Raw genomic sequence first — 21,413 nt, 5'->3', positions numbered from 1 at the left:
AATATCACCAGTCAATAGAGCAGCCAGAATCACTGACATGAAGACAGAGTCCTCCCAGCCACCCTCCTTGTGGTAGGAACCTCCCAGCAGCATGGTCTGTGCCTGAGTGCGGCACGCAGTTCTACATGTCATGACCTTGTAGCTCAGAGCACATAATCAGAGTATGTGTTATCATATATGGGAGACAAGAATCTGAACTGTACAGGGAAACAGAGGGGATAAAAGGCTGGGGTCTCTGAGGCTGCCTTTTGGGTACCAACTCACAGAGCCAGGAACTAGCACACATAATCAGCTTCTTGGAGAAAAGAAAGCCTTGGTGGCTGGTCTCTCACTACCAGATGCCAACACGCTATCCCTGCTGCCAACCCAGTTCACAGCTAAATTCCTACCGAATCCTACAGTCCACATACACAGCTGTCATATCTATCAGGTGGTAGTGGTAGTACACTGTCACAACCCTGTTAGTACAAATTCCACACACAAAAATGAAGATGACCCCTCCATCTCCAGCTCCCTTCACTCCAACATTTTCCCTGTTTTATACAGGGTTCAATTTTGTATGGCTTGTAATTCACTATGTAGCCCAGGCTAGACTTGAATTCTTGGTAATCCTCCTGCCTCAGTCCCTTGCACGCCTGGAATACAGGTAAGCATCACCACATCCAGTTCCACCAAACACCAGTCAGCAACACAAAAGGCAGTCATGCTGCCACACAACCTCAAAAATGCACCTCCTTCACACACAGCCAATAGCTTTGCTGAGGGAAACATGGTCACAGTTTCCCACATAGTGGCAAATGCCCGCATACACAATCCTGTCACAATCTTCCATGTCACACCACTAGCTAGTGACAAACTTATGAGCTCTGGCACCTGCAGGTCAATGCTGTACCTGGACTTCGGCTTCCTCCCTAACATTTAACCACTCAGGTCCTGCCTTAGCTGAGCATCAGAGGAAGCTGCACAGATGGCTCTACACCAGCCACATGATGGCGAGTCTTCTAGAACGAGCTCAGCTTCCAAGTGGCCTCAACTAGGAATCTTTGGATCACCAAAGACAGGCAGAGTACATTTGGCCAACAGCTTCCTCTGTCCTGAGAATTTAAGTTCAAACCCAGCCACCACTTAGGACTGTGGTAGATACGGAGGAATCTAGCCCAGGCTGAGCAGAGCATGGCCCATGTGGAACTTTGTAATTTTATAAACTGCCCCTTTCCAAAAGCCCACCACTCCTGGTATTAGGCTGCATGGCCCAAGGCTCTCTCCACCTAGAAAGGGTCTTTCAGGCATCAATTCCTATGCTTCACACTCTCATGGGTGCACCAGGAAGGAAAACCCCTTTTACTAAGAAATATTCATTTTAAATAAAATACATTTCGTTTGGGAGCAGAGGGCTGAGCATGTTCCCTGAAGCCTGGAACTTAGTATATAGACCAGGCTGGCCTTAGTCTGAGATCCACCTGCTTCAAGTGCTGGGTTTAAAGATGTGCAGCACAATGTCCAGGTTCACTGTTTTTTAAAAATTTTGGTCCTTTTGAGACAGGGTCTCCCTGTAGCTCCAGCCGCCCTGGAACTATGTAGACCAGGCTGGCCTCAAACTCACAGAGATCCGCCTGCCTCTGCCTCCCGAATGCTGGGATTAAAGGCGTGTGCCACCAAGCCTGGCTTTTTTTTTTTTTAACATTCACTTTGTGCCTGGGCATGTCTGCCTTCGTGCATACGGGGAGGAATTGATTCCTTCCAAAATATGGATCCTGGGGAACCAAACTCAAGTCAACAGGCTTGGTCCCAACTCACTGGCCCAGGTTCAACTTCTAAAAAAAAAAAAAAATTAAATTATGCATAAGTGAGTCTTGGTGTGGGTATGTGAACATGAATCCAGGTGCTTGAGGAGTCCAGATGAGGGTATCAAACAGGCTGACATGAGTGCTAGGAACCAAGTTCTGTTCCTTTGCAAGACCAGTACATATTCTTAACTGCTGAGCCCTCTCTCCAGCCCTTCTCATCTTCAATTCATTCAATTAAGCACAGCAAACATCTGAGTATTTATTATGTATTATGCATCCTTATGCAAACTATCTAATGTTCAGAACCACACCTATGAGGTACCTGGAGATAACTAAGGTATATAGTTACATAACCTATAAGTCTCAAAAGCAACAGCACAATTTAAAACTAGGCCAATGCCAAAGCCTGTGCTGTTTCCTGCACTGCTTCTGTGTTTTACCACCCCAGAGCCTAAGGCAGCCCATATATTGCCAGGTAAAGGACTTTTGGTACTCACCTTTTCCAGAGTGACAACAGCCACCTACACGGGTACACTCACATGTCTTGTTCTCTTGGAGGTTTTTTTTTTTTTTTGACAGGGTCTCTCTATTGTAGACCAGGCTGGCCTTGAGCTCACAGACTGCTGGGACTAAAGGTATGCATCACCACACCCAGCTCAATTTTGCACTCTTGGTTTCTAGGCCACCAATGAAACCCAGACATCTTCCAGCCACATTAACTTGGAGGGACCTGTTCCTTCCTCTGGAAGGATTCGAAATGCTGAGGACTAGCACTTAAATGTAGACCACCTCATCTCTAAATATACTTGTCCTAAATGACTTCTTCCTAGCCTCTAGTTTTAATATACTCTCAGAATAAAATCCCAAAATTGTTATTAGGGAAACTGAATTTCCTCTTTTGGATTATTTTTTTTTAAATACTTTATTATTTTTACATTATGTGTATTGCCTGTATGTATGTGAGTGCACCCGTGGCGTGCAATGCTGCGGAGGTCAGAAAAGGGCATCAGATTGCCGCAGATGTCAGAAGAGGGCATCGGATCCGGACCTGGCATTAAGGACAGTTCATAGCCGCCATGTGGGTGCTGGCTGGGAATCAAACCCGGGTCCTCTGCAAGAGCAGTCAGTGCTCTTAACCGCTGAGCCATCTCTCCAGCCCCCCCCCTTTTGGATTCTTAAGTCTTATTAATAAAAGAATTTAGAAATAGGGCCAGTGAAATGGCTCAGAGAGTAAAAGCACTTGCCACCACACCTGATGACTTCAGTTGGATCCTTGGGACCCATGTTGGAAGTAAAGAACTAATTTCTGCAAATTGTCCTCCGACCACACAAGGCCCTGGGTTGAATCTACTACATTGCCCAGGGCCTTGTACATGTTAACCAAGAATTCAACACTGTGCTGTATTTCCAGCCCTAGACTAATACACATTATATATCTAATATTTGGTAAAAAGCAAACACTTTTGAGTCTGCAGTTTTCTATTACACTGTCATGAGACGTCAGCACTTACTCTCCCACTAACTAGATGTGGGAAGTTTTTTTTTTTGGCTAGATATATAACAGGGAAAATGGGGCTGGAGAGATGGCTTAGTGGTTAAGACCACTGACTGCTCTTACAGAGGACCCAGGTTTGATTACCAGTACCCACCTGACAGCTAACACCCATACATAATTCCAGTTCCAGGGGAATCCAACACCCTCTTCTAGCTCCAAGGGCATTGTATGATATGGGTATACTTACACACTTGAAGGCAATGCACTCATACATATGAAATAAAAATAAAAACCCACAGGGAAATGACTGGATAGCAACAAAGCAGCACTACAGAAATAGATAGGTGGTATTTTCTTTTTTTAAAAAAATTATTGGGCTGGAGAGATGGCTCAGCGGTTAAGAACACTGGCTGTTCTTGAAGAAGACCCGGATTCGAATCCCAGCACCCACATGGCAGGTAACAACTGTCCATAACTCCAGTCCCACAGGATCTGACAGCCTCTTCTGACCTCCGTGGGCATTGCATGACACGAGTGCACTTACCTATATGCAGGCGATACACGCATACACATAAAACAAAAAATTTTAAAAATATATTATTTTTCTTTTGTGTACACATGTATTGCTTTCAACATGTCCCTCATACAGTAACATCAGAATTCTCCAGGGAACTTAATGGAACTAAATGCAAAGACTCAGCACACATGTAGGACCTTGTAAATCACAAACTAAAGGTAATGTCACCCTCCAGTAACATCAACCTCCAGGTGATTTGAATGTACACCAAGTTTAAGAAACTTTCGTGAAGATGAAAGGGGAATTAAGTAATAGTGGGTTTATGTGATCATTGCTTTGCACAACGAAGCCATGATTAACTTTATAAGACAAAAATCATCCAGCCCAGTGGGAGAATTAGAACACTTACCTAACACACACACACCAAGCCCTAGGTTTGAAACCCAGCACCACAAAAATCATGAGCATTTGGAGTTAATGCAAATTTCAAAGACGAATTTTTCATACTTTGTGCTGTCTCATGATATTGCAAAAGGAAAACACCTTAAAACGTTAAATGTATATATGAAACTAAGCAGGGAAACTAAAAGGGGACAGAAATTTGGTATTTGGAAGGCCAAGAATTCATTTACATATTTAGGTATAAAATTCATGGTTACTCCCCAGATAGTAAGAAAAGATAGTAGTCACACCAAAGAACTTAAGTTTTAAACTTTTGAGATTTTTAATATTTTAATATTTTTAAAATATTATTTTTATTTATGTGTTCTAGCGTATTTGCTGCATGTATGTAAGTGCACCTGTTATGCAGTGCCTGCAGAGGTCAAGAGGTGTTGGATTCCTCTGGAACTGGAGCTACAGTTGTTAGCTGTCATGTGGGTGCTAGGAATCGAACCCAGGTCCTCTGCAAGAGCAACTAGTAGTGCTAGTTCCAAACCAGTGCACTGGAGCCACCTCTCTAGCCCCAGATGCTGTATATTCTTAACATTCATTATTAGAAAAATAAGCTGGGGGGGTTGGTTCATCATGTAAAGGAGTTTGTCACAAAGTCTGAGGACCTGAGTTCAATCCCCAGGACCCACATGATGGAAGGAGAAAAAATTCCTACAAGTTTTCCTCTGACCTCCATGTGTAGACTTTGGTACATGTGCCCACATACATATAAATAAATGTAATAAAAAATAAAACACTTTAATAGAGCTGGAGGGAGCTCAGTTGGTAAACTGCTTGCCTTGCAAGCTTAAGGACCTGAGTTCTATGCCCTGAAGTGTTTAAAAAAAAAAAAGGCCGGGAGTGGTACATATGCCTTTAATTCCAGCACTTGAGAGGCAGAGGCAGGCAGATTTCTGAGATCTTGAGATGGAGGCCAGCCTGGTCAACACAGTGAGTTCCAGGACAGCTGGAGCTGCAGGGAGACCCTGTCTCAAAAAAGACAAAAAAAAAGTGGGAGCAATTGTTCACTTGTTACCCCAGTACCTAGAGGGCACAAACAGGCAGATCCCTGGGGCCTGGGGCATCAGCTTAGTTCCAAACCAGTTGAGATACTCTGCCTCAAAAAAACAAAAACAACAATAAATCAAAACAAACAAAAAAAGCACATGGAACAGCACCTGAGCCTGTCCTCTGGCTTCCATAAACATGTGCACCTGAACATAACACATGCATACCCATAACACACAAAAGCAAATATTCTGTACCAAGTTACACTGTGATGAAGGATTAAAATTTAAAGATCTGGAGCTCTGACTGCTCTTGCAGAGGACCTGGGTTTGATTCCCACCACCTACATCCATCCGTAACTCCAGTTCCAGGGGATCCAACTCCCTCTTCTGACCTCTTCTGACATACATGCAGACAATACACTCATACACATAAAATAATAAAAATTTAAATTTAAAGATCTTCAAGAAATATAATAGGTCTGAGCCACCCATCCAACTCCCCCTTAGGCAGGAAAAGAAACAAAAAAGGTGCATTTGTCAAAGTAGTGGGAGGAATGAAACACTCCACCTTTCAAACGATGTCCACGGAAGTACATTAATGTAAAGCTCTTAAGTTTCTAAGCTCACATTATTTTGCAAATATTAGAAATATAAGGACAAAAGCCATACGCTCCATACTGTAACATGCTAAAATGAAAAGATTGAGTATGCTGTCATTTTTAATTTTAATAAAATAGATAATTTCATATTACATAGTGTCAAGTCCATCCATTCATTGTTAATAAAGTTTTAGAAATATTTTCTATAAAAGCTTAATATTTGATTGGGAATTAATCCACTAGAACATTTCTACAGGTACAGCGCTCCTACCTTTACCTCCTTTCTTATTAATTTTTGAAAAATTTGAAAAATACAGAAAAGTACAAAAAATAAGACAAGATATCCATATACCACAACTGAGAATTAGCCAGTATCTTCATACATTTACTTGCAGTCTTTAAGAGAAATGCTTATATAAAAAGCTGAAGCCCCCTCCCCACCCACCGCCCACACCACTCCCTTCCCTTCTCCACTCTTCAGAGGCCAACACTCTGGGGAGTTGGTCTGTATCCTTCTGATGTATCTCAAAAACACTTACATACATGTGTGTTCATATCGATATAAACTGAGTTTCATGAAGGAAATTTTAAGTTTACAGAAAATCACGGTACTATATGCATCATTCTGCAACTTGAGTCTCCCCCCTACACTTCTAGCATCTTTCCATTCATACACATGGAGCTCATTTGCTGCATTTTACAGATACCTGCATAGTTGTCCACCTAAGAGTTCCTCATTCCATTCCCAACAGGCATTTCAGGTCTTTCTCATATTTCGCTACTCTAAGTCACGGTAAATTTCCTGGCATCTACCTGAGTATAAATACTCATGAGAATTGCTAAGTATTTTCAAATGCTACAAGGAATGTTTTCCTACTCCCAAGGTCATAACCTTGCATTTTTATATTTCTGCTTTCAATCTCCATAGATTTTACTTCTACTACTGTGTATAGTTTGCGCTGTGTTCTCTTCCCTCCTCATGAGAACAATTTACTTCCAAACGTAGTCTTGGTGTTCTCCTAACACCATTCCTTTCAGTCTGGATTCTGCAATGCATAGGTATCTTTCTGGAATCTTTGCAGTTCTTTTGACTCTACACAAGTTTTATATTACTGTAAATGATCATAAAAATTATTTCTTCTAATACACTGGTAAAGATCTCCAGATCTCTGCTGACAACATTAACAGACCTGTTTTCCACTCTCAATTTTAGATGAGTATGCTTAGTAAGTTCCAGCATTAGTTTTGCTGTCTGTTGTGGGTTTTTCTTATCGCACTGGCTTTTAATCATCAAAATGTCTTTCTCTTCAGGATGAATTCTCGGGTGTCTGTTACATTTTAGCATTGGTGAAAAGTTCACCTCATTTGTAGTGCCTAGCTTCAGAACGATCGAATGATGCACCATGAGGTATAACTTCTTAATGAACACATTCCCACACTGAATCTATTCATAGGTTTTTAATGAGTATGGATTTTTTGGTGTCTAATATGGTGTGACTTCTGACTGAAAGCCTTTCCACACTCACTACACTGATAAGGCTTTTTACCTGTGTGTATTCTCAAATGCAGGGCCAGGGTTGAGAACTGAGAAAAGGCTTTCCCACATTCATTACAACCATAGGGTTTCTCACCTGTGTGGCTCCTCACATGCACTGTTAGAGATGAACTCTGAGAGAAGGCTTTCCCACATACATTGCACTCATAAGGTTTATCACCTGAATGAATTCTCACGTGCACAATAAGTGATGTTCGTTGAGAGAAGGCTTTTCCACATTCATTACATTCATAGGGTTTCTCTCCAGTGTGAATGTTTTGATGCTTTATGAGGTACTTTTTCTGGCCAAAAGCTGTTCCACACTCATTACACTTAAAGGGTTTCTCACCAATATGGATTTTCTCATGCTCAGTAAGGTTTGATTTTCCACTAAAGGTTTTCCCACACTCCTTACATATGAAGGGCTTCTCGCCTGTGTGAGTTCTCTGATGTCTGATGAGGTTTGACTTCTGAATGAAAGCTTTCCCACAATCTTTGCACTCAAAAGGTTTCTCTCCAGTGTGAATTTTCTGATGGGTAAGCAAGTTTTCTTTCTGGCTAAAGGACTTTCCACAATCATTACATTCAAAAAGCTTCTCTCCAGTATGGGTGTTCTGATGTTTAATGACATATTGCTTTTGGCTAAAGGCTTTTCCACATTCGTTACATTCAAAAGGTTTCTCTCTATTATGAAAATGCTCATGTTCTGTGAGATTTGATTTGTGGCTAAAGAGTTTCCCACATACCTTACAGGCATAGGGGTTTCCCCCACTCAAAATTCTTTGCTGATTGAGGTGTGACATCTGAATGGAAGTTTTACAACATTCACAAGGTTTGTCTCCAGTATAAAAGTTTTGATGAATGAGGGTTTACGCTTGGCTGAGGATATTTCCACATTTCTTACAGCTCTAAGGCTTCTGTGTCTGATGTCTCAAATGCAGTAAGGGACAAAGTCTGAGAGAAAGTTTTACCTTCTCAGTACAAATCTTTCTCTCTAGTATAACTTTTCTAATAGCTAATGACACTGTGCAATGTTCACTTGTTTCTCTCCAGGATGAATTTTCTGCTGTTAGAGATCTGTCATCTAGCTAAAAGCTTTTCAATATTCCTTAGAAACCCAGGGCTTCCTCTCAGCATGGCTTCTATGCTCAATGAGATGGGACATGTGAGGAAATGCCTCCCTACATTTGGCAAATTCATAGGCTTTTCCTCTAGTATGAGTGTTCTGCTTCCAAATGAGGCAGTTTCTAAGCCGCAGGCCTTTCTGCACTGGTTTCTACTTGCAAGGAATTATAACCATAAGGACTAAGCTGCGGTAGAGGATTTCCAAACAGTTGATTCTTTCCTATATGACTTCCTTTCTGTTTAAGTATAAATTATGTTTTGAACTCAAAATTTCAAAAAGGTTGTCTTTCAAGAATGAAGTCTGTTTTGAAGAAAGTAGCTGAAAAACAAAAAAGAAAGAAATTAAAAAGAAATGAAGTCTAGGAGCAGAAAAAAAGGTTATTCCAATTTTCTTTCTTTTTCATTTTTTTTTTTTTTCCTCCCTAGTTTCTTGAGACAAGGTCTCACTATAGCCCCGGTTGGCCTGGAACTCACTATATATATATAGACCATGTTGCCTCAATCTCACAGAGATCTGTCTGCTTCTACCTTCCAAGTACTAGGATTAAAGGTGTGCACTCCAATTCTCTCACACTCACCTTTTATCCTTGGTCTATACTTTGAGACAGATTCAACTGGCCTCCCAAATCTTGATGCTGCTCTATGTACTTGTCATTTTCTCAGCTTCTACAACAAATCACAAAGAATCATCATTTAAAGGAACCATGGGTGGTACATGGTAAACACTTGACAAATACTACCTTTAGGCTATAGAATTATCTGTGTAATTTCCCATTATGGATAATACAATTTCAGACAGCTTAGGATATAGTTCAATGGTAAGAGTGCTTACCTAGCATTCATGAAGTTCAAGGTTCACCCTCCCCTCCCCCAAGCCAAGTATTTTTCCCACTCCTGTAATCCCCAGCACTTGGAAGGTAGAGGCAGAAAGATTAGTTCAAAGCCACCTTTAGCTGCATAAAGAGTTCAAAGCTACCCTGGGTTACATGAGACTACCTCAAAAATAAAAATAAAAGGGTTAGAGAGATAGCTCAGTAGTTAAGAGCACTGACTGCTCTTGCAGAGGACCCAGGTTTGAATTCCAGCACCCACATATCAGCTAACAACCATCCATAACAGTTCCAGGGGATCCAACACCCTCTACTATCTTCTGCAGGCATTGCACGACATGGGTGCACTTAGATACACGCAGGCAATACATTCATACATATAAAATGAATTTTTTAAAAATTAAAAAAATTTAAAACTTTTGTGTATGGGGATTGCACTTACAGGGATTAATTCTACTAGCCTAAATATCCCAGAATGGTAAGAGGAAAAAAAACTCCATGTGACCAATATCTAACTGAATTTTAAGAGAACCCTTATAAAGGATGGCTAGGTGAAAGATTCATGGGTTTACAGAGCTTAGGTTACTCTTGAAAAATAAATCTTTCCCATTTAAGAAATCAGTAAATTGGTGCTGGACGTGGTAGCGCAGCCTTTAATCCCAGTGGCAGAGGCAGGTGGATCTCTGAGTTCAAGGCAAGCCTGTTCTACATAGTGAATTCCAGGCCACCTGGGCAACAAAAAGACTCTGTCTCAAAAAGACCAAAAAGAAATCAGTAAATTGTTTAACAATGTGGAATTACTCAACAGGATGAAATGACTACATAAAATGACATAATTATCAATCTGCTAACACAGCCCATACAGCACGGTCCTTTTTAAAAAATATTTTTTAACAATTTTCTTACATTTTTATTTATTGTGTGTGCAGTAGGGTACATATATGCCATGGTATGTGTGTGGAGCTCAGAGGACAACCAGCAGGAGAAAGTTCTCTCCTACCAGGTACGTCCCAGGGACTGAACTCAGGTAAGGCAGCTGGGGAGATGGCTCAGTGGATAAAGCCCTTGCTGTGCAAGTGTGAGGACCTTAGTTTGAATCACCAGAATACAGAAAGCTGGGTGTGCTAGCAGGTGTCTAATTCCAGCATAGCTATGGCAAGATGGGAAAGAAGACAGGAGTAGCCCCAGAAGCTTGAGGGCCAGCGAGCCTCATATGCACTGGTGAACAAAGAGCCCCTACGTCAAACAAATTAGGACTAACACCCACAGTTGTCCTCTATCCTCCACTTGTGTGCTAGCACACGTGCCTGCACTCACACACATCATACAAACACATAAAAGTCCACTTGAATACCAACAATTGCTTACTACCAATACCCCATAAGAGAAAATGGCTGAAACGAAGATTAGAAAAGGATTTATAGAAAACATCAAGGGCTGTGGCTGTAGCTCAGTGATAGAGTACTTGCCCAGGATGCACAAGGCCTTACGTTCAACCAGTCTGATTAAAAAAAAAAAAAAAAGGAGGGCTGGGCAGTGGCACCTAGGGAGATGGCTTGATCAAGATGCTTGCTGCACAAGCATGAGGAGCTGAGTTTGGATCTCCAGAAGCCATGTGAAAAGCCAGGCACTTGCCTGTAATCCCAAAGTGGGAAAGGCAGACAGGTGGATTCCTGATGTTCACTAGCCACCCAAAATGGCTGAATCAGTGAGCTCCAGGTTCAGTGAGACAAGGTGGAGAGTGATCAAGGTGGACAACTTACATAGACTCTGGCCTCCACACACCCAAAATGGGTATGTATACCCCCATCCACACACAAAAAGAATGTTAGAACAGATACCAATTTAATTTTAAAAAGTAGTGCTGGAGATCAAACCTAGAACCTTGCTCATGCTAGACAAGCACTCTACCATGGTCATACCCCAATTCTGTTGATTACCTTTCATTTTTCACATTTATTTATTTATTATTATTATTATTTTTTTGTCTTTTTGAGACACGGTCTCCCTGTAGCCCCAGCTGTCCTGGAACTCACTATGTAGACCAGGCTGGCCTTGAACTCACAGAGATCTGTATTCATTTATTTTATGTATATGTATACATACTTGGAGGTCAGAGAATAACTTGGAGTCAGTTCTTGCCTTCCACCATGTGGGACCTGGGGATGAAACTCAGGTTGTCAAACTTGGTGGCAAGTGCCTTTACCCACTGAGCTATCTCACCAGTCCTAATGTTTTTTGATATTATTTGTTTTTATTTTTATGTGTATGAGGTGTTTTACTTAGACGTATATAAGTGCACTGTGTGATGTAATGCCTGACAGAACAGCACATTGGATCTCCTGGAACTGGAGTTCCAGATGGTGTTAGTCACCATGTGAATGCTGCACACTGAACCTGGGTCCTCCAAGAGCAGCCAGTGCTCTTAACTGCTGAGCCATCTCTTCAGCCCCTACCAGTCCTAACTTTTAATAATGGAAAATTTATGGCAGGTTTTCAAGGTATAACAGACTCATTTGAGGAAGTTTATATGTATGTAAAGATACCTAGAAGAAGCTAATTTCAATCAAGAAAACTGGTTTGTACATGAACTATCAGAAAGAAATGAAGGAATTCATGCATCTCAAAAAAAAAAATGGAAGGATGGATGCTCGTTGAAGAAAAGACACAGAATAAGCAACACTCAGAACTATAAAGGATCCAAGGTGTGGTGGGACAGGTTTAGAGTTCCATCACTTGAGAAGGAAAGCTGGAGGATCAGAAGTAGAGGTCATCACTGACTACATAGTAAATTTGAGGTCAACTGGGGACATGTGAGATCATTTTTTAAAAGGGCAATTAAGACTGTGAGGAGATGAGACAGATTATACTGTATACGAAGAACAGGGTCTCCTTACCGGAAAGGGTATTACTTTACCTTTGCCTGGCTATCTGCAGGTGGCTTAATGACAAATTCAGAGGATAAACCAAAGAAATACAGGAGTGAAAGAAATCTCAGAAAAAGGATAAAACTGATTAGAACAACAACAAAGCTATCACTATATTTTTTTTTTGTTGTTTTTTTGAGACAAGGTTTGCTATATAATTCTTACTGGCCTAGAACGCTCTATGTTGACCAGGGTGGCTTTGAACTTGTATGGCTCTTCTTGCCTCCACATCACTGTACTAGATTTACAGGTGTAAATCACTATGGTCCACTTGATTATCTTTTTTTTTTTCTGTAGTTTTTGAGACAGGGTCTCCTTGTAGCCCCAGCTGTCCTAGAACTTACTATGTAGACCAGGCTGGCCTCGAACTCACAAAGATCCACCTACCTCTGCCTCCCAAGTGCTGGGATTAAAGGCATGCACCACCACACCCAGCCACTTGATTATCTTTTTTTTTTTTTGGGGGGGGGGGGGGTTGAGAGCAGTCTCACTATGTAGCCCTGACAGGTCTCCAACTCACAGAGATCTACCTGCCTCTGCCTCCTGAGTGCTGGAACTAAAGGCCTACGCCACCATGACCAGCAAATAAAAATAAGTCTTTAAAAAAAAAAAAAAAAAATCACAGAAAATTAGAACACAAAATTCTAAGAGAAATCAACTTCTACAATTAACCCATCAACTAAAGTCATTAAATAAAATAAAGCATTTTCAGATACACAAACGCTACAGTTTGAGAACTTGTTTCACAAAACAAAAAGTAAAAGATTAATTCAGATACTAAAACACAATCATAAAGCTTCAATAATAAAAAGGTAAGCATAAATTCATACTGACGGATCAATAATATAAAGTCCTGAAACAGATCAAATACGTGTGAGAATTTAGAATAGTATCAAAGTGGCATCTTTTTCGCTGTTTTTTAGTTTATGGAGACAGGTCTTATCTGTAGCCCAAACTGACCTGGAACTCACTCTGTAATCCAGACTAGCTTTAAACTTACATCAAATCTCTTGCCTCAACCTATCAAGTGCTGGGATTACAGACATGAGTCATCATAACTAGCTCAAAGTAGCATCTTAAAATAGGATCGTAATATAAGGGGTGCTTTTGCAAAAAGCATTGACTCCTCATATGGACCTACAAAGTAATTAAAAACAGGATGAAGGGAGCTGGAGAATGGCTCAGCAGTTAAGAGCACTTGTTACTCTCACAGAGGACCCAGTTTTGATTCCCAGCACTCACATGGCAGCTCATAATCACCTGTAACTTCAATTCCAGAAAATCAAAAGTCCTCATCCAGGCTCTGCAGGTACCTGGCGTGTATATGGTGTGAGAACATACATGAAAGCACACATACATTCACAAAAATTAAAAATCTTAAAAAAAAAAAAAAAAAGCCAGGATGAGGGGCTGGTGAGAGCTTAGCAGCTAAAAGCATGCGTTGCTCTTGCAAAGGACCAGAGTTCAGTTCCCAGCACTCATGTCAGGAGCTCATAAGCACCTATAACTCCAACTCCAGGGGATCTGATACCTCTGGCCTGAGGGCACCTATACGCATGTGCACATACCACCCCTACATACATAAAATTTTTTAAAGAATAATTTTTTTTAATCTTTAAAAAAAAAAAACCTAGTTGGAGGGGCTGGAGAGATGGGTTAGAGGTTAAGAACACTGGTTGTTCTTGCAGAAAACCCGGGTTTGAATCCCAGCACCTACATGGCAGCTAACAACTGTCTGTAACTCCAGTTCCAGGGGATCCAACAGTCTCTTCTATCCTCTGTGGGCATTGCACAACACGGGTGCACTTACCTACATGCAGGCAATATACACATACATATACAATAAAAATAAATATTTTTTAAAAACAAACAAACAAAAAACCTAGCGACATAAAAGCTTGGGTGCTCCTGCCTTCCTTTTGTGTCTGTCTCCTTTCCTTTGTTTAGGTTGGACTCTGGCTGGACTCCGCATAGGCATGTTGGTCACTCAAGGAGTGCCTGTCTACACAACCACCTACCTCATAGCTCCTCAAGACTGGAGTCACAGACACAAGTCACGCCCTAAATTTATGGTGACCTTGGATTCCAAGAAGAGCAAGTCTGTCCAGGACAGATTCCTCCAAATGAGGAAGATTATCTACAATGAGGAAGGTGAAAGCAGTAACAGAGCATCTCCCAGGAACCAGACTGGTATCCTCAGATGACGGCTGAAACAACTTCCTTAGACTACCTACAAGAACCAGAACTGAGACAAAGATCAAGGAGAACACAACTTGACCAGGGCTGCTTAGTCCCAGCCCCAATTCTTTAATTTAAATCTAACTTTCATGTCAGTATCTTTGAAGACAGCCTTGGGTCACAGGACCCCTTTACTCATTCTTCCTGAAGTGGCCACACTGATTAAATTCCTTTCTCTGCTCTTCACCATTACTGGGCTCTGTCCATTGGGATAGGTGGCTGACAGTAGCCTATTGGGGAAGCCAGAGCTGGGCTTTTGCCCCAAAACTCCAGTTACACTAAGACTTTCTAACAAACAGTACTGGAAGACCAGGGTAGGCAACTGGAAGAAGCCTGGATGTATATACCACATATAACGGGTTAAAAAATATAAAAAGGAATGAAACCTATTGCCAAACACAGCCTTGTAAGAATTCAAAAACATGGACAAAATTTGGGAATAAAAAAGCTTGACTATGATGATACATTAAAGGTAAGTATATGCAGGCACACGCGTGCACGCACGCACGCACACACACAGGCATTCTGATTATGGACAATTTAGAAAGAAAACCACTAGAAACAATGTCAAAACACAATAAAAACTTTGAAAAAACGCACCAATTCACTTCTCCTAGGGCTTACACCTTCCAATGTACAAATAACACCTACAAGAGTGGGGTGTAGCTCTGCTGGGAGAGCTTGCTCACAACCCAGCACTCAAGAGTCCTAGCACTCAGAAGTGGAGGCAGGGGATCAGAAATTCAAGGTCATCCTCAGATACAAGCCTCAGCCTCAGATAAGGAACACTGTCTCAAGAAACAAAGAATATAAGTCTCAAATGAATGCCTTTGACCTTTACACAGATGAAAGACTATTTAAGACCTCACACTAAGTAACACTCATACCAAGCAATATAAAGGAAACCTACATTAAGATACAGCTAATTCTCATTCAGACCTCTGGCTAAAAGAAAAAAAGATCTGCCTGTAGTCTCAGCGCTTGGGAGGCAGAGGCAGGCAGATTTCTGTGAGCTCAAGGGCAGCCTGGTCTACATAGTGGGTTCCAGGTCTGCTGGGGCTACAGGGAGATCGTTTCAAAAAGACCAAAAAAAAGAAAAGAAGATCAAATATTGGGGGCTGGACAGACTGCTCCATGTTAAAAATGCTGGCAGAGGGCTAAAGGGATAGCTCAGCAGTTAAGAGCACGTGCTACTCTCACAGAGGACCCAAGTTCAGATCCCAGTACCCAGGTCAGGTAGCTCACAAGGGTCTGTAACTCCAGCTCCAAAGTTTCTAACACTTCTGGTCTCTTCAGGCAACTGTACACACATGCACATGTACATGCACACACACACACACACACACACTTAAATAAAAATAATTTTAAAAAAAGAACACTTTGGGTTGGAGAGAGATGGCTTAGCAGTTAAGAACACAGGCTGCTCTTACAGAGGACCTGGGCTCGATTCCCAGCACCCACATGGTGATAACTCCAGTTCCAGGGGATCTGACACTCTCTTCTGATCTCCAAGGTCATTGCACAACACAGGTACACTTACATATATTCAGGCAATACACTCCTGCATAAAAAATGAAAATAATATTATTAATAAATAAATAAATAAACAAACAAACAAACACTTGCTGGATGAGGTAACACATGCTTTTGACTCCAACACTCTGGAAGCAGGGGTAGGCAGATCTCTGTGAGACTGAGGCCAGCCTGGTCCACATAGTAAGTTCCAGGCCAGCTTGGGCTAGGGAGACGCTGGCCCAAAAACAAAAAACCCAACCAAAACAAACTAAAACAAAACAACAAAAGAACAAAGAACACTTGCAGAAAACCAGAGTTCCATTCCCAGCACCCACATCAAGCTGCCCACAACTGCCTGTAACTTCAGCTCGAGGAGCCAACGCCCTCTTTTGGCCTCTGTGGGCGCGCACACGCGGGCACACACACAGATACATATATAAATAAAAAATGTTTAAATTGTTGTGCTCGCTTTGGCAGCACATATACTAAAATTGGAAAGATACAGAGATTAGCATGGCCCCTGCGCAAGGATGACACGCAAATTCGTGAAGAATTCCATATTTTTTTCATATGAACATTTGAAAATTGCCCTGTTCTGACTTTTTTCTAGCTCCCTGTCTAGAACTTGTAATGCTAATTACTCTTGCCTTTACTTCTTCACATCTCCTATTCATGATTCAAGGACTTTCTTTTCCCCCTAGAGATAAGAGTTATGCAATTTGGGAGTCTTTTAGATAGACCCACTGAAGGGGTACTCCAATTGCTTCATCCTACATCCCTGTTCAGCATGGAAGATGCCAGAGTGGTCTGTGTCCTGATTCCCTATCGGCAATGTGGGTAACCTCTTCAGAGGATGGTGTGATAAGAATAGGAGGTAGGTAGCCGGGCGTGGTGGCGCACACCTTTAATCCCAGCACTTGGGAGGCAGAGGCAGGTGGATCTCTGTGAGTTCAAGGCCAGTAAAATAAATTAAAAAAAAAATACAATGGAGAAGCTGGGTGGTGGCACACACCTTAAATCCCAACACCCAGGAGGCAGAGGCAGGCAGATCTCTGTGGGTTTGAGGCCAGCTTGGTCTACATAGTGAGTTCCAGGACAGCTGGGGCTACAGGGAGACCCTGTAAAAAAAAAAAAAAAAAAGAGGTAGGAATTGGCTAGGCAGTTAGGGCAAAAAGACTTCAAAGAAAAGCAGCCAGTTTCTTAGATAAAAGTCATAATGTCCTTGGGCTGCTTAGCAACATACTCTGTTCCAAAGGCCAAAAATGTCAAAAGAATTTGGGAGCTCTTATCTAATCCCTAAAAGATTTTAGGGTTACCTCTTCAGAGGGGGGAACATTAGAGTAGCAAAAAGCCCCCCAAAAAAAAAAAGAAAGAAAGAGTACATGAAGGTTGTCAGAAAAAAGTGATGGGGAGATATGGGAGGAGTTGGAGAGGAGGGAGTGGGGATGGATTTGATCAAACATACGCATGTATGAAATTCTCAATAAATTATTTATTTAAAAAAGTTTAAATAGTTTAAATTAAAAGAAAAAAACCAGGGCTGTAGAGATGGCTCAGTGGTTGAGATCACTCACTGGCTACTCTGGCAGAGGACCTGGGTTCAGTTCCCAGAACTCACATAACAGCTAATAACTTTCTGTAACTCTAACTCCAGGGGATCCAATGCCTTCTTCGGCCTCCCCTGAGACTGCACCACACAGGTGCACTTACATACATGCAGGCAATACACTTATACACATAAAAATTAAAAAATAGTTTTAAAAATCAAATATTCAACACCAGTCTGCTACTAAGGTTCCTAAAAGATGCTTCTGCACGTTGCTGTGGCAGCACCATGAGCACTTACCCTCCAAGCAATCCCACTCGGAGTGGTCCACTTCAGCAGTGCTCCTCCTGCCCAGTACAAAATGACACCGCTGGGTACTCACTGCCACACTGCTAGTAAGAGCAAGGACTGAAAGCCAAATGTTCACCAAACGGAGACTAAGCCAATCAACTGTAGTACATCCACACTGGGAAACCCCACAGTAGTTTTAAAAAGACAACCAAGGAGGCATTTTAGGCATGCATGATGGCAGCACATACCTGTAATTCCAGCACTTGGGAGACATAGGAGAATCACTATGAGTTTGAGGTCAGCCTGGGCTATATAGCAAAGATGCTGTCTAAGAAAAAAAGAAAAAAGGGGGGGGATGAACTTGAGGCCAGCCTGGGCTACATGAAACTCTATCTCAAACAAAAAACGGGGAGGGGGGGAGGACATTCCCAGAACATACTGTTAATTGAAGAAAGATGCAAAGAAGCTGAGGCAGGACAGAAAGCATGGAAGAGCCGCACTCGGTAGCTCATGGCTTTAACTCTAGCACTCAGGAGGCGGAGACAGCCTGATCTACATAGTAAGTTCCAGGGCAGACAGAGCTACATAGTGAGACCCTGTTTCCAAAAAAAAAAAAAAAAAAAACCTCAAAAAAGACAGATAGCAAAGATGATAGGGACAGGGAAGGAGTCTGACTTAAACCTCGTCAGGTGAAAAGCAAGAATTGCAACATAATTAAGGTGGCCAAGGTACGGGAAATAGTCTTTCATATACAGATCTCTGTGTGTGGTGTACGTGCATGCTCCTGTGAGTGTGTGACTGTGTGGGCACATGTGTAGAGACCAGAAGTCATCAGCTGTCTTCTATCTACCTTATTTTTATGAGAAAGGGTCTCTCACTGAACCAAGAGCACAAAAATTCAAGCTAGGCTAGCTAGCCAATGAGCTCTAGGAATCTGCCCGTCTCTGTCCCTCCCAGTACTAAGCACAGCATCATGCCTGGCTTACTATGTGAGTGCTGGGGATCTGAACTAAGGTCCTCATGCTTGCATGACAGATACTTTACCAAATGAGCCATCTCCTTAGCCCAAAGATATTTTATGTAAAATACCAATGAACCCTGATGATGGCTGGACCATATGTGACCTTAGGTAGTGAATTACTCCTCTCCCAGACATTTCCTGGAAATCTTAAATGAGACTATTAACTTTGTTTACAGTGATGATATCCCAACATCCTGCATCTCCAGGATCTAGAGGTTTATCAACTGTATCCTGTCAGGTATACCTCAGAAAATACCAGAGATCTCAGGGGAATTCCTTAGCAGTAACTCCAAACCCACCAAAATGGTATGACTATTACAGAGCCAATGAAATGGAACTCTTCTCTGACAACCCACACCCAGGGGCTTAGGATCAGTCTTTCTTCCTCGGTGCCTCTTTTTAAGCCTTGTGCTTTTAAAGTCTATATTAAAATACCAAAGATGACAGTGTATGGTGTGGTTGGTAGACTGCTTAGCATGCAAGAAGTCCTGGGTTCAATCCCCAGTGTCACATAAACCAGCTGTGGTAGCACACCTCTGTAATTCTAGGGATCAGGAAGTGGCGACAAGATCAGCTTCAGCTACATAGCCAGTTCAAGGGTAGCCTGTGCTAAATGATACCCTATGTTAACTTTTAATAAACTCCAACTCTGGGACTGGTGAGGTACGTTAGTGGGTCTCTAAAGGTACTTGCTGCCAAGCCTGACAACCTGAGTTCAATCTTAGTGGAAGAAGGAACTGTCTTCCTCAAGTCCCAATTTCCACACGCAATGTGACACTCAGGGGCACACTCACACACACATACCCATAAATAAATAAATAATAATAATAAAATCCTACCCCAACTCTACTTCACATTGGCTCACATTGAAATCCTTTCCTAAGTCAGTTTTACCTGAGTCATGATCCCGAAAACATTAAGGGGACTCCTCAGGCACTGCAGGTGACTATGGAGCTAGCCTTGGCACACGCCCATAATCTAGGCACTCAGAAGGCAGAGACAGAAGGACTTTGGCAAGTTCAAGACCAGTCTGGGATGCATAGTGAGTTACAGGGTACAGCTCATCTCAAAAAGAGGCTAAACTAGGTCAAGTGAGAATGTGAGTCAACTGAAGAGGAATTCACAAGCTAAAAGTCTGATGGCAGAGCACAAAACACAATGAGCTGATTAAGACGTGGAAACTGCAGGGTGTGGTGGCGCACACCTTTGGTTCCAGCAGAGGCAGGCGGATCTCTGTGAGTTCAAGGCCAGCCTGGTCTACATAGCGAGTTCCAGGACAGCTGGGGCTACAGGGAGACCCTGTCTCAAAAAGACCAAAGGAAAAAAAAAAGATTAAGATACAGAAAATAAGCCAGACGTGGTGGCGCATGCCTTTAGTCCCAGCACTCAGGAGGCAGAGGGCAGGTGTATCTCTGTGAGTTCAAGGTCAGCCTGGTCTACATAGTGAGTTTCAGGCCAGCTAGGGCTACAGGAGACCTTGTCTCAAAAAGACACCCCCCACACACACAAAAAGAAAAGATATACACATTAGAAAACTGCATCTATACATGTCTTCAGAAATTTCTACTTATAAACAACATGAACTATAGCATTATCTCAGAAAATGTACTTTTTAATTTTATATATCTGAATGATTTGCCTGCATGGATATAAGTATACCACATGTATGCAATGCCCAGAGGCCAAAAGATGGTGTCAGATCCCCTAGAACTAGAGTTACTGACAGTAGTTTGCCACCATGTGGGTGCTGGGAACCAAACTTGGGTCTTCTGCAAGAGCAGCCAGTGCTCTTAACAGCTGAGCCATCTCTCCAGCCCCAAAAGTACTTTTTTCAAAACAGAGATTAACAGTATTACTTTACATTTAATCAAGTACTTAATAAATACCAGGTCTATTTTCAGAATTTCACATTAACTTTTTCATCTGTACAACTGTGAGGAAGCTAGCATTAGCATTAGCAGACTTGGGGGTCACTGAGGATAGATTTTCCCCCATCATGATTAGCATTGTGGCACACATCTTTAATCCCAGCACTTCAGAAGCAGGGGCAGGCAGATCCCTGTGAGATCAACACCAGCCTGGTCTACATAGTACATTCTAGGCCAGCTGGAGCTGCAGGGAGGCTCTGTCTCACAAAAACAAAATTCACTTTAAAGGACAGCAAGACGGCTTAGCAGGTAAAGGCACTTATGGCCAAACCTGACGCTAGTTGGATCCCCAGGGGCCAATGATAGAACAGACTCCCACAAATTGGCCTCCACATGCACCCAAGCACACACACATAATGCAATTTTAAAAATTCACTTTAGAACATATACTACACTCATGGTTAGAAAGCAAGCATAGATAGTTGCCTTTGCTCTATTGTTCTAGTTCCCCCATTCCCACAATACTGTCATTTTGAAAAGTTTATTTATCTCAAGGTTTTTCTTAATGGAAACACAAAGATACCCATTTTCTTACTGCAAATAAAGCATACTCTACATTCTGTACCTTGTTTTAATAAATTTCAGTTATTTCAGTGTTCATAAAGCCCCCTCCTCACT

General features: G+C 41.9%; 1 protein-coding gene and 1 non-coding gene across 4 annotated transcripts in view; one reads left to right on the top strand and one right to left on the bottom strand.

Annotated features, from left to right (window-relative positions):
* Positions 1-5,942: 5,942 nt before the first annotated feature.
* Positions 5,943-21,413, bottom strand: part of Znf146 (zinc finger protein 146) — a 17,531-nt gene continuing 2,060 nt past the window's right edge. For all 3 annotated transcript variants that reach the window (XM_008853845.3, XM_017803412.2, XM_008853846.3), the window contains exons 2-3: positions 9,078-9,165; positions 5,943-8,818 (exon numbers count right to left, since the gene is read on the bottom strand). In XM_008853845.3, the coding sequence (XP_008852067.1) occupies positions 7,299-8,177 (879 nt within the window). In that variant the 5' untranslated portion in view covers positions 8,178-8,818; positions 9,078-9,165 and the 3' untranslated portion in view covers positions 5,943-7,298. The remainder of the gene's footprint in view (positions 8,819-9,077; positions 9,166-21,413) is intronic.
* Positions 16,471-16,574, top strand: LOC115067795. Its single transcript, XR_003847162.1, has one exon. It is a non-coding gene; the product is annotated as a U6 spliceosomal RNA (small nuclear RNA).

This window comes from Nannospalax galili, unplaced genomic scaffold (assembly GCF_000622305.1).
Source record: "Nannospalax galili isolate Female #2095 unplaced genomic scaffold, S.galili_v1.0 scaffold886, whole genome shotgun sequence".
Classification (NCBI taxonomy): domain Eukaryota; kingdom Metazoa; phylum Chordata; class Mammalia; order Rodentia; family Spalacidae; genus Nannospalax; species Nannospalax galili.
Note: the sequence above shows the minus strand (reverse complement) of the source record. Positions and strands in the feature narration are given on the sequence as shown.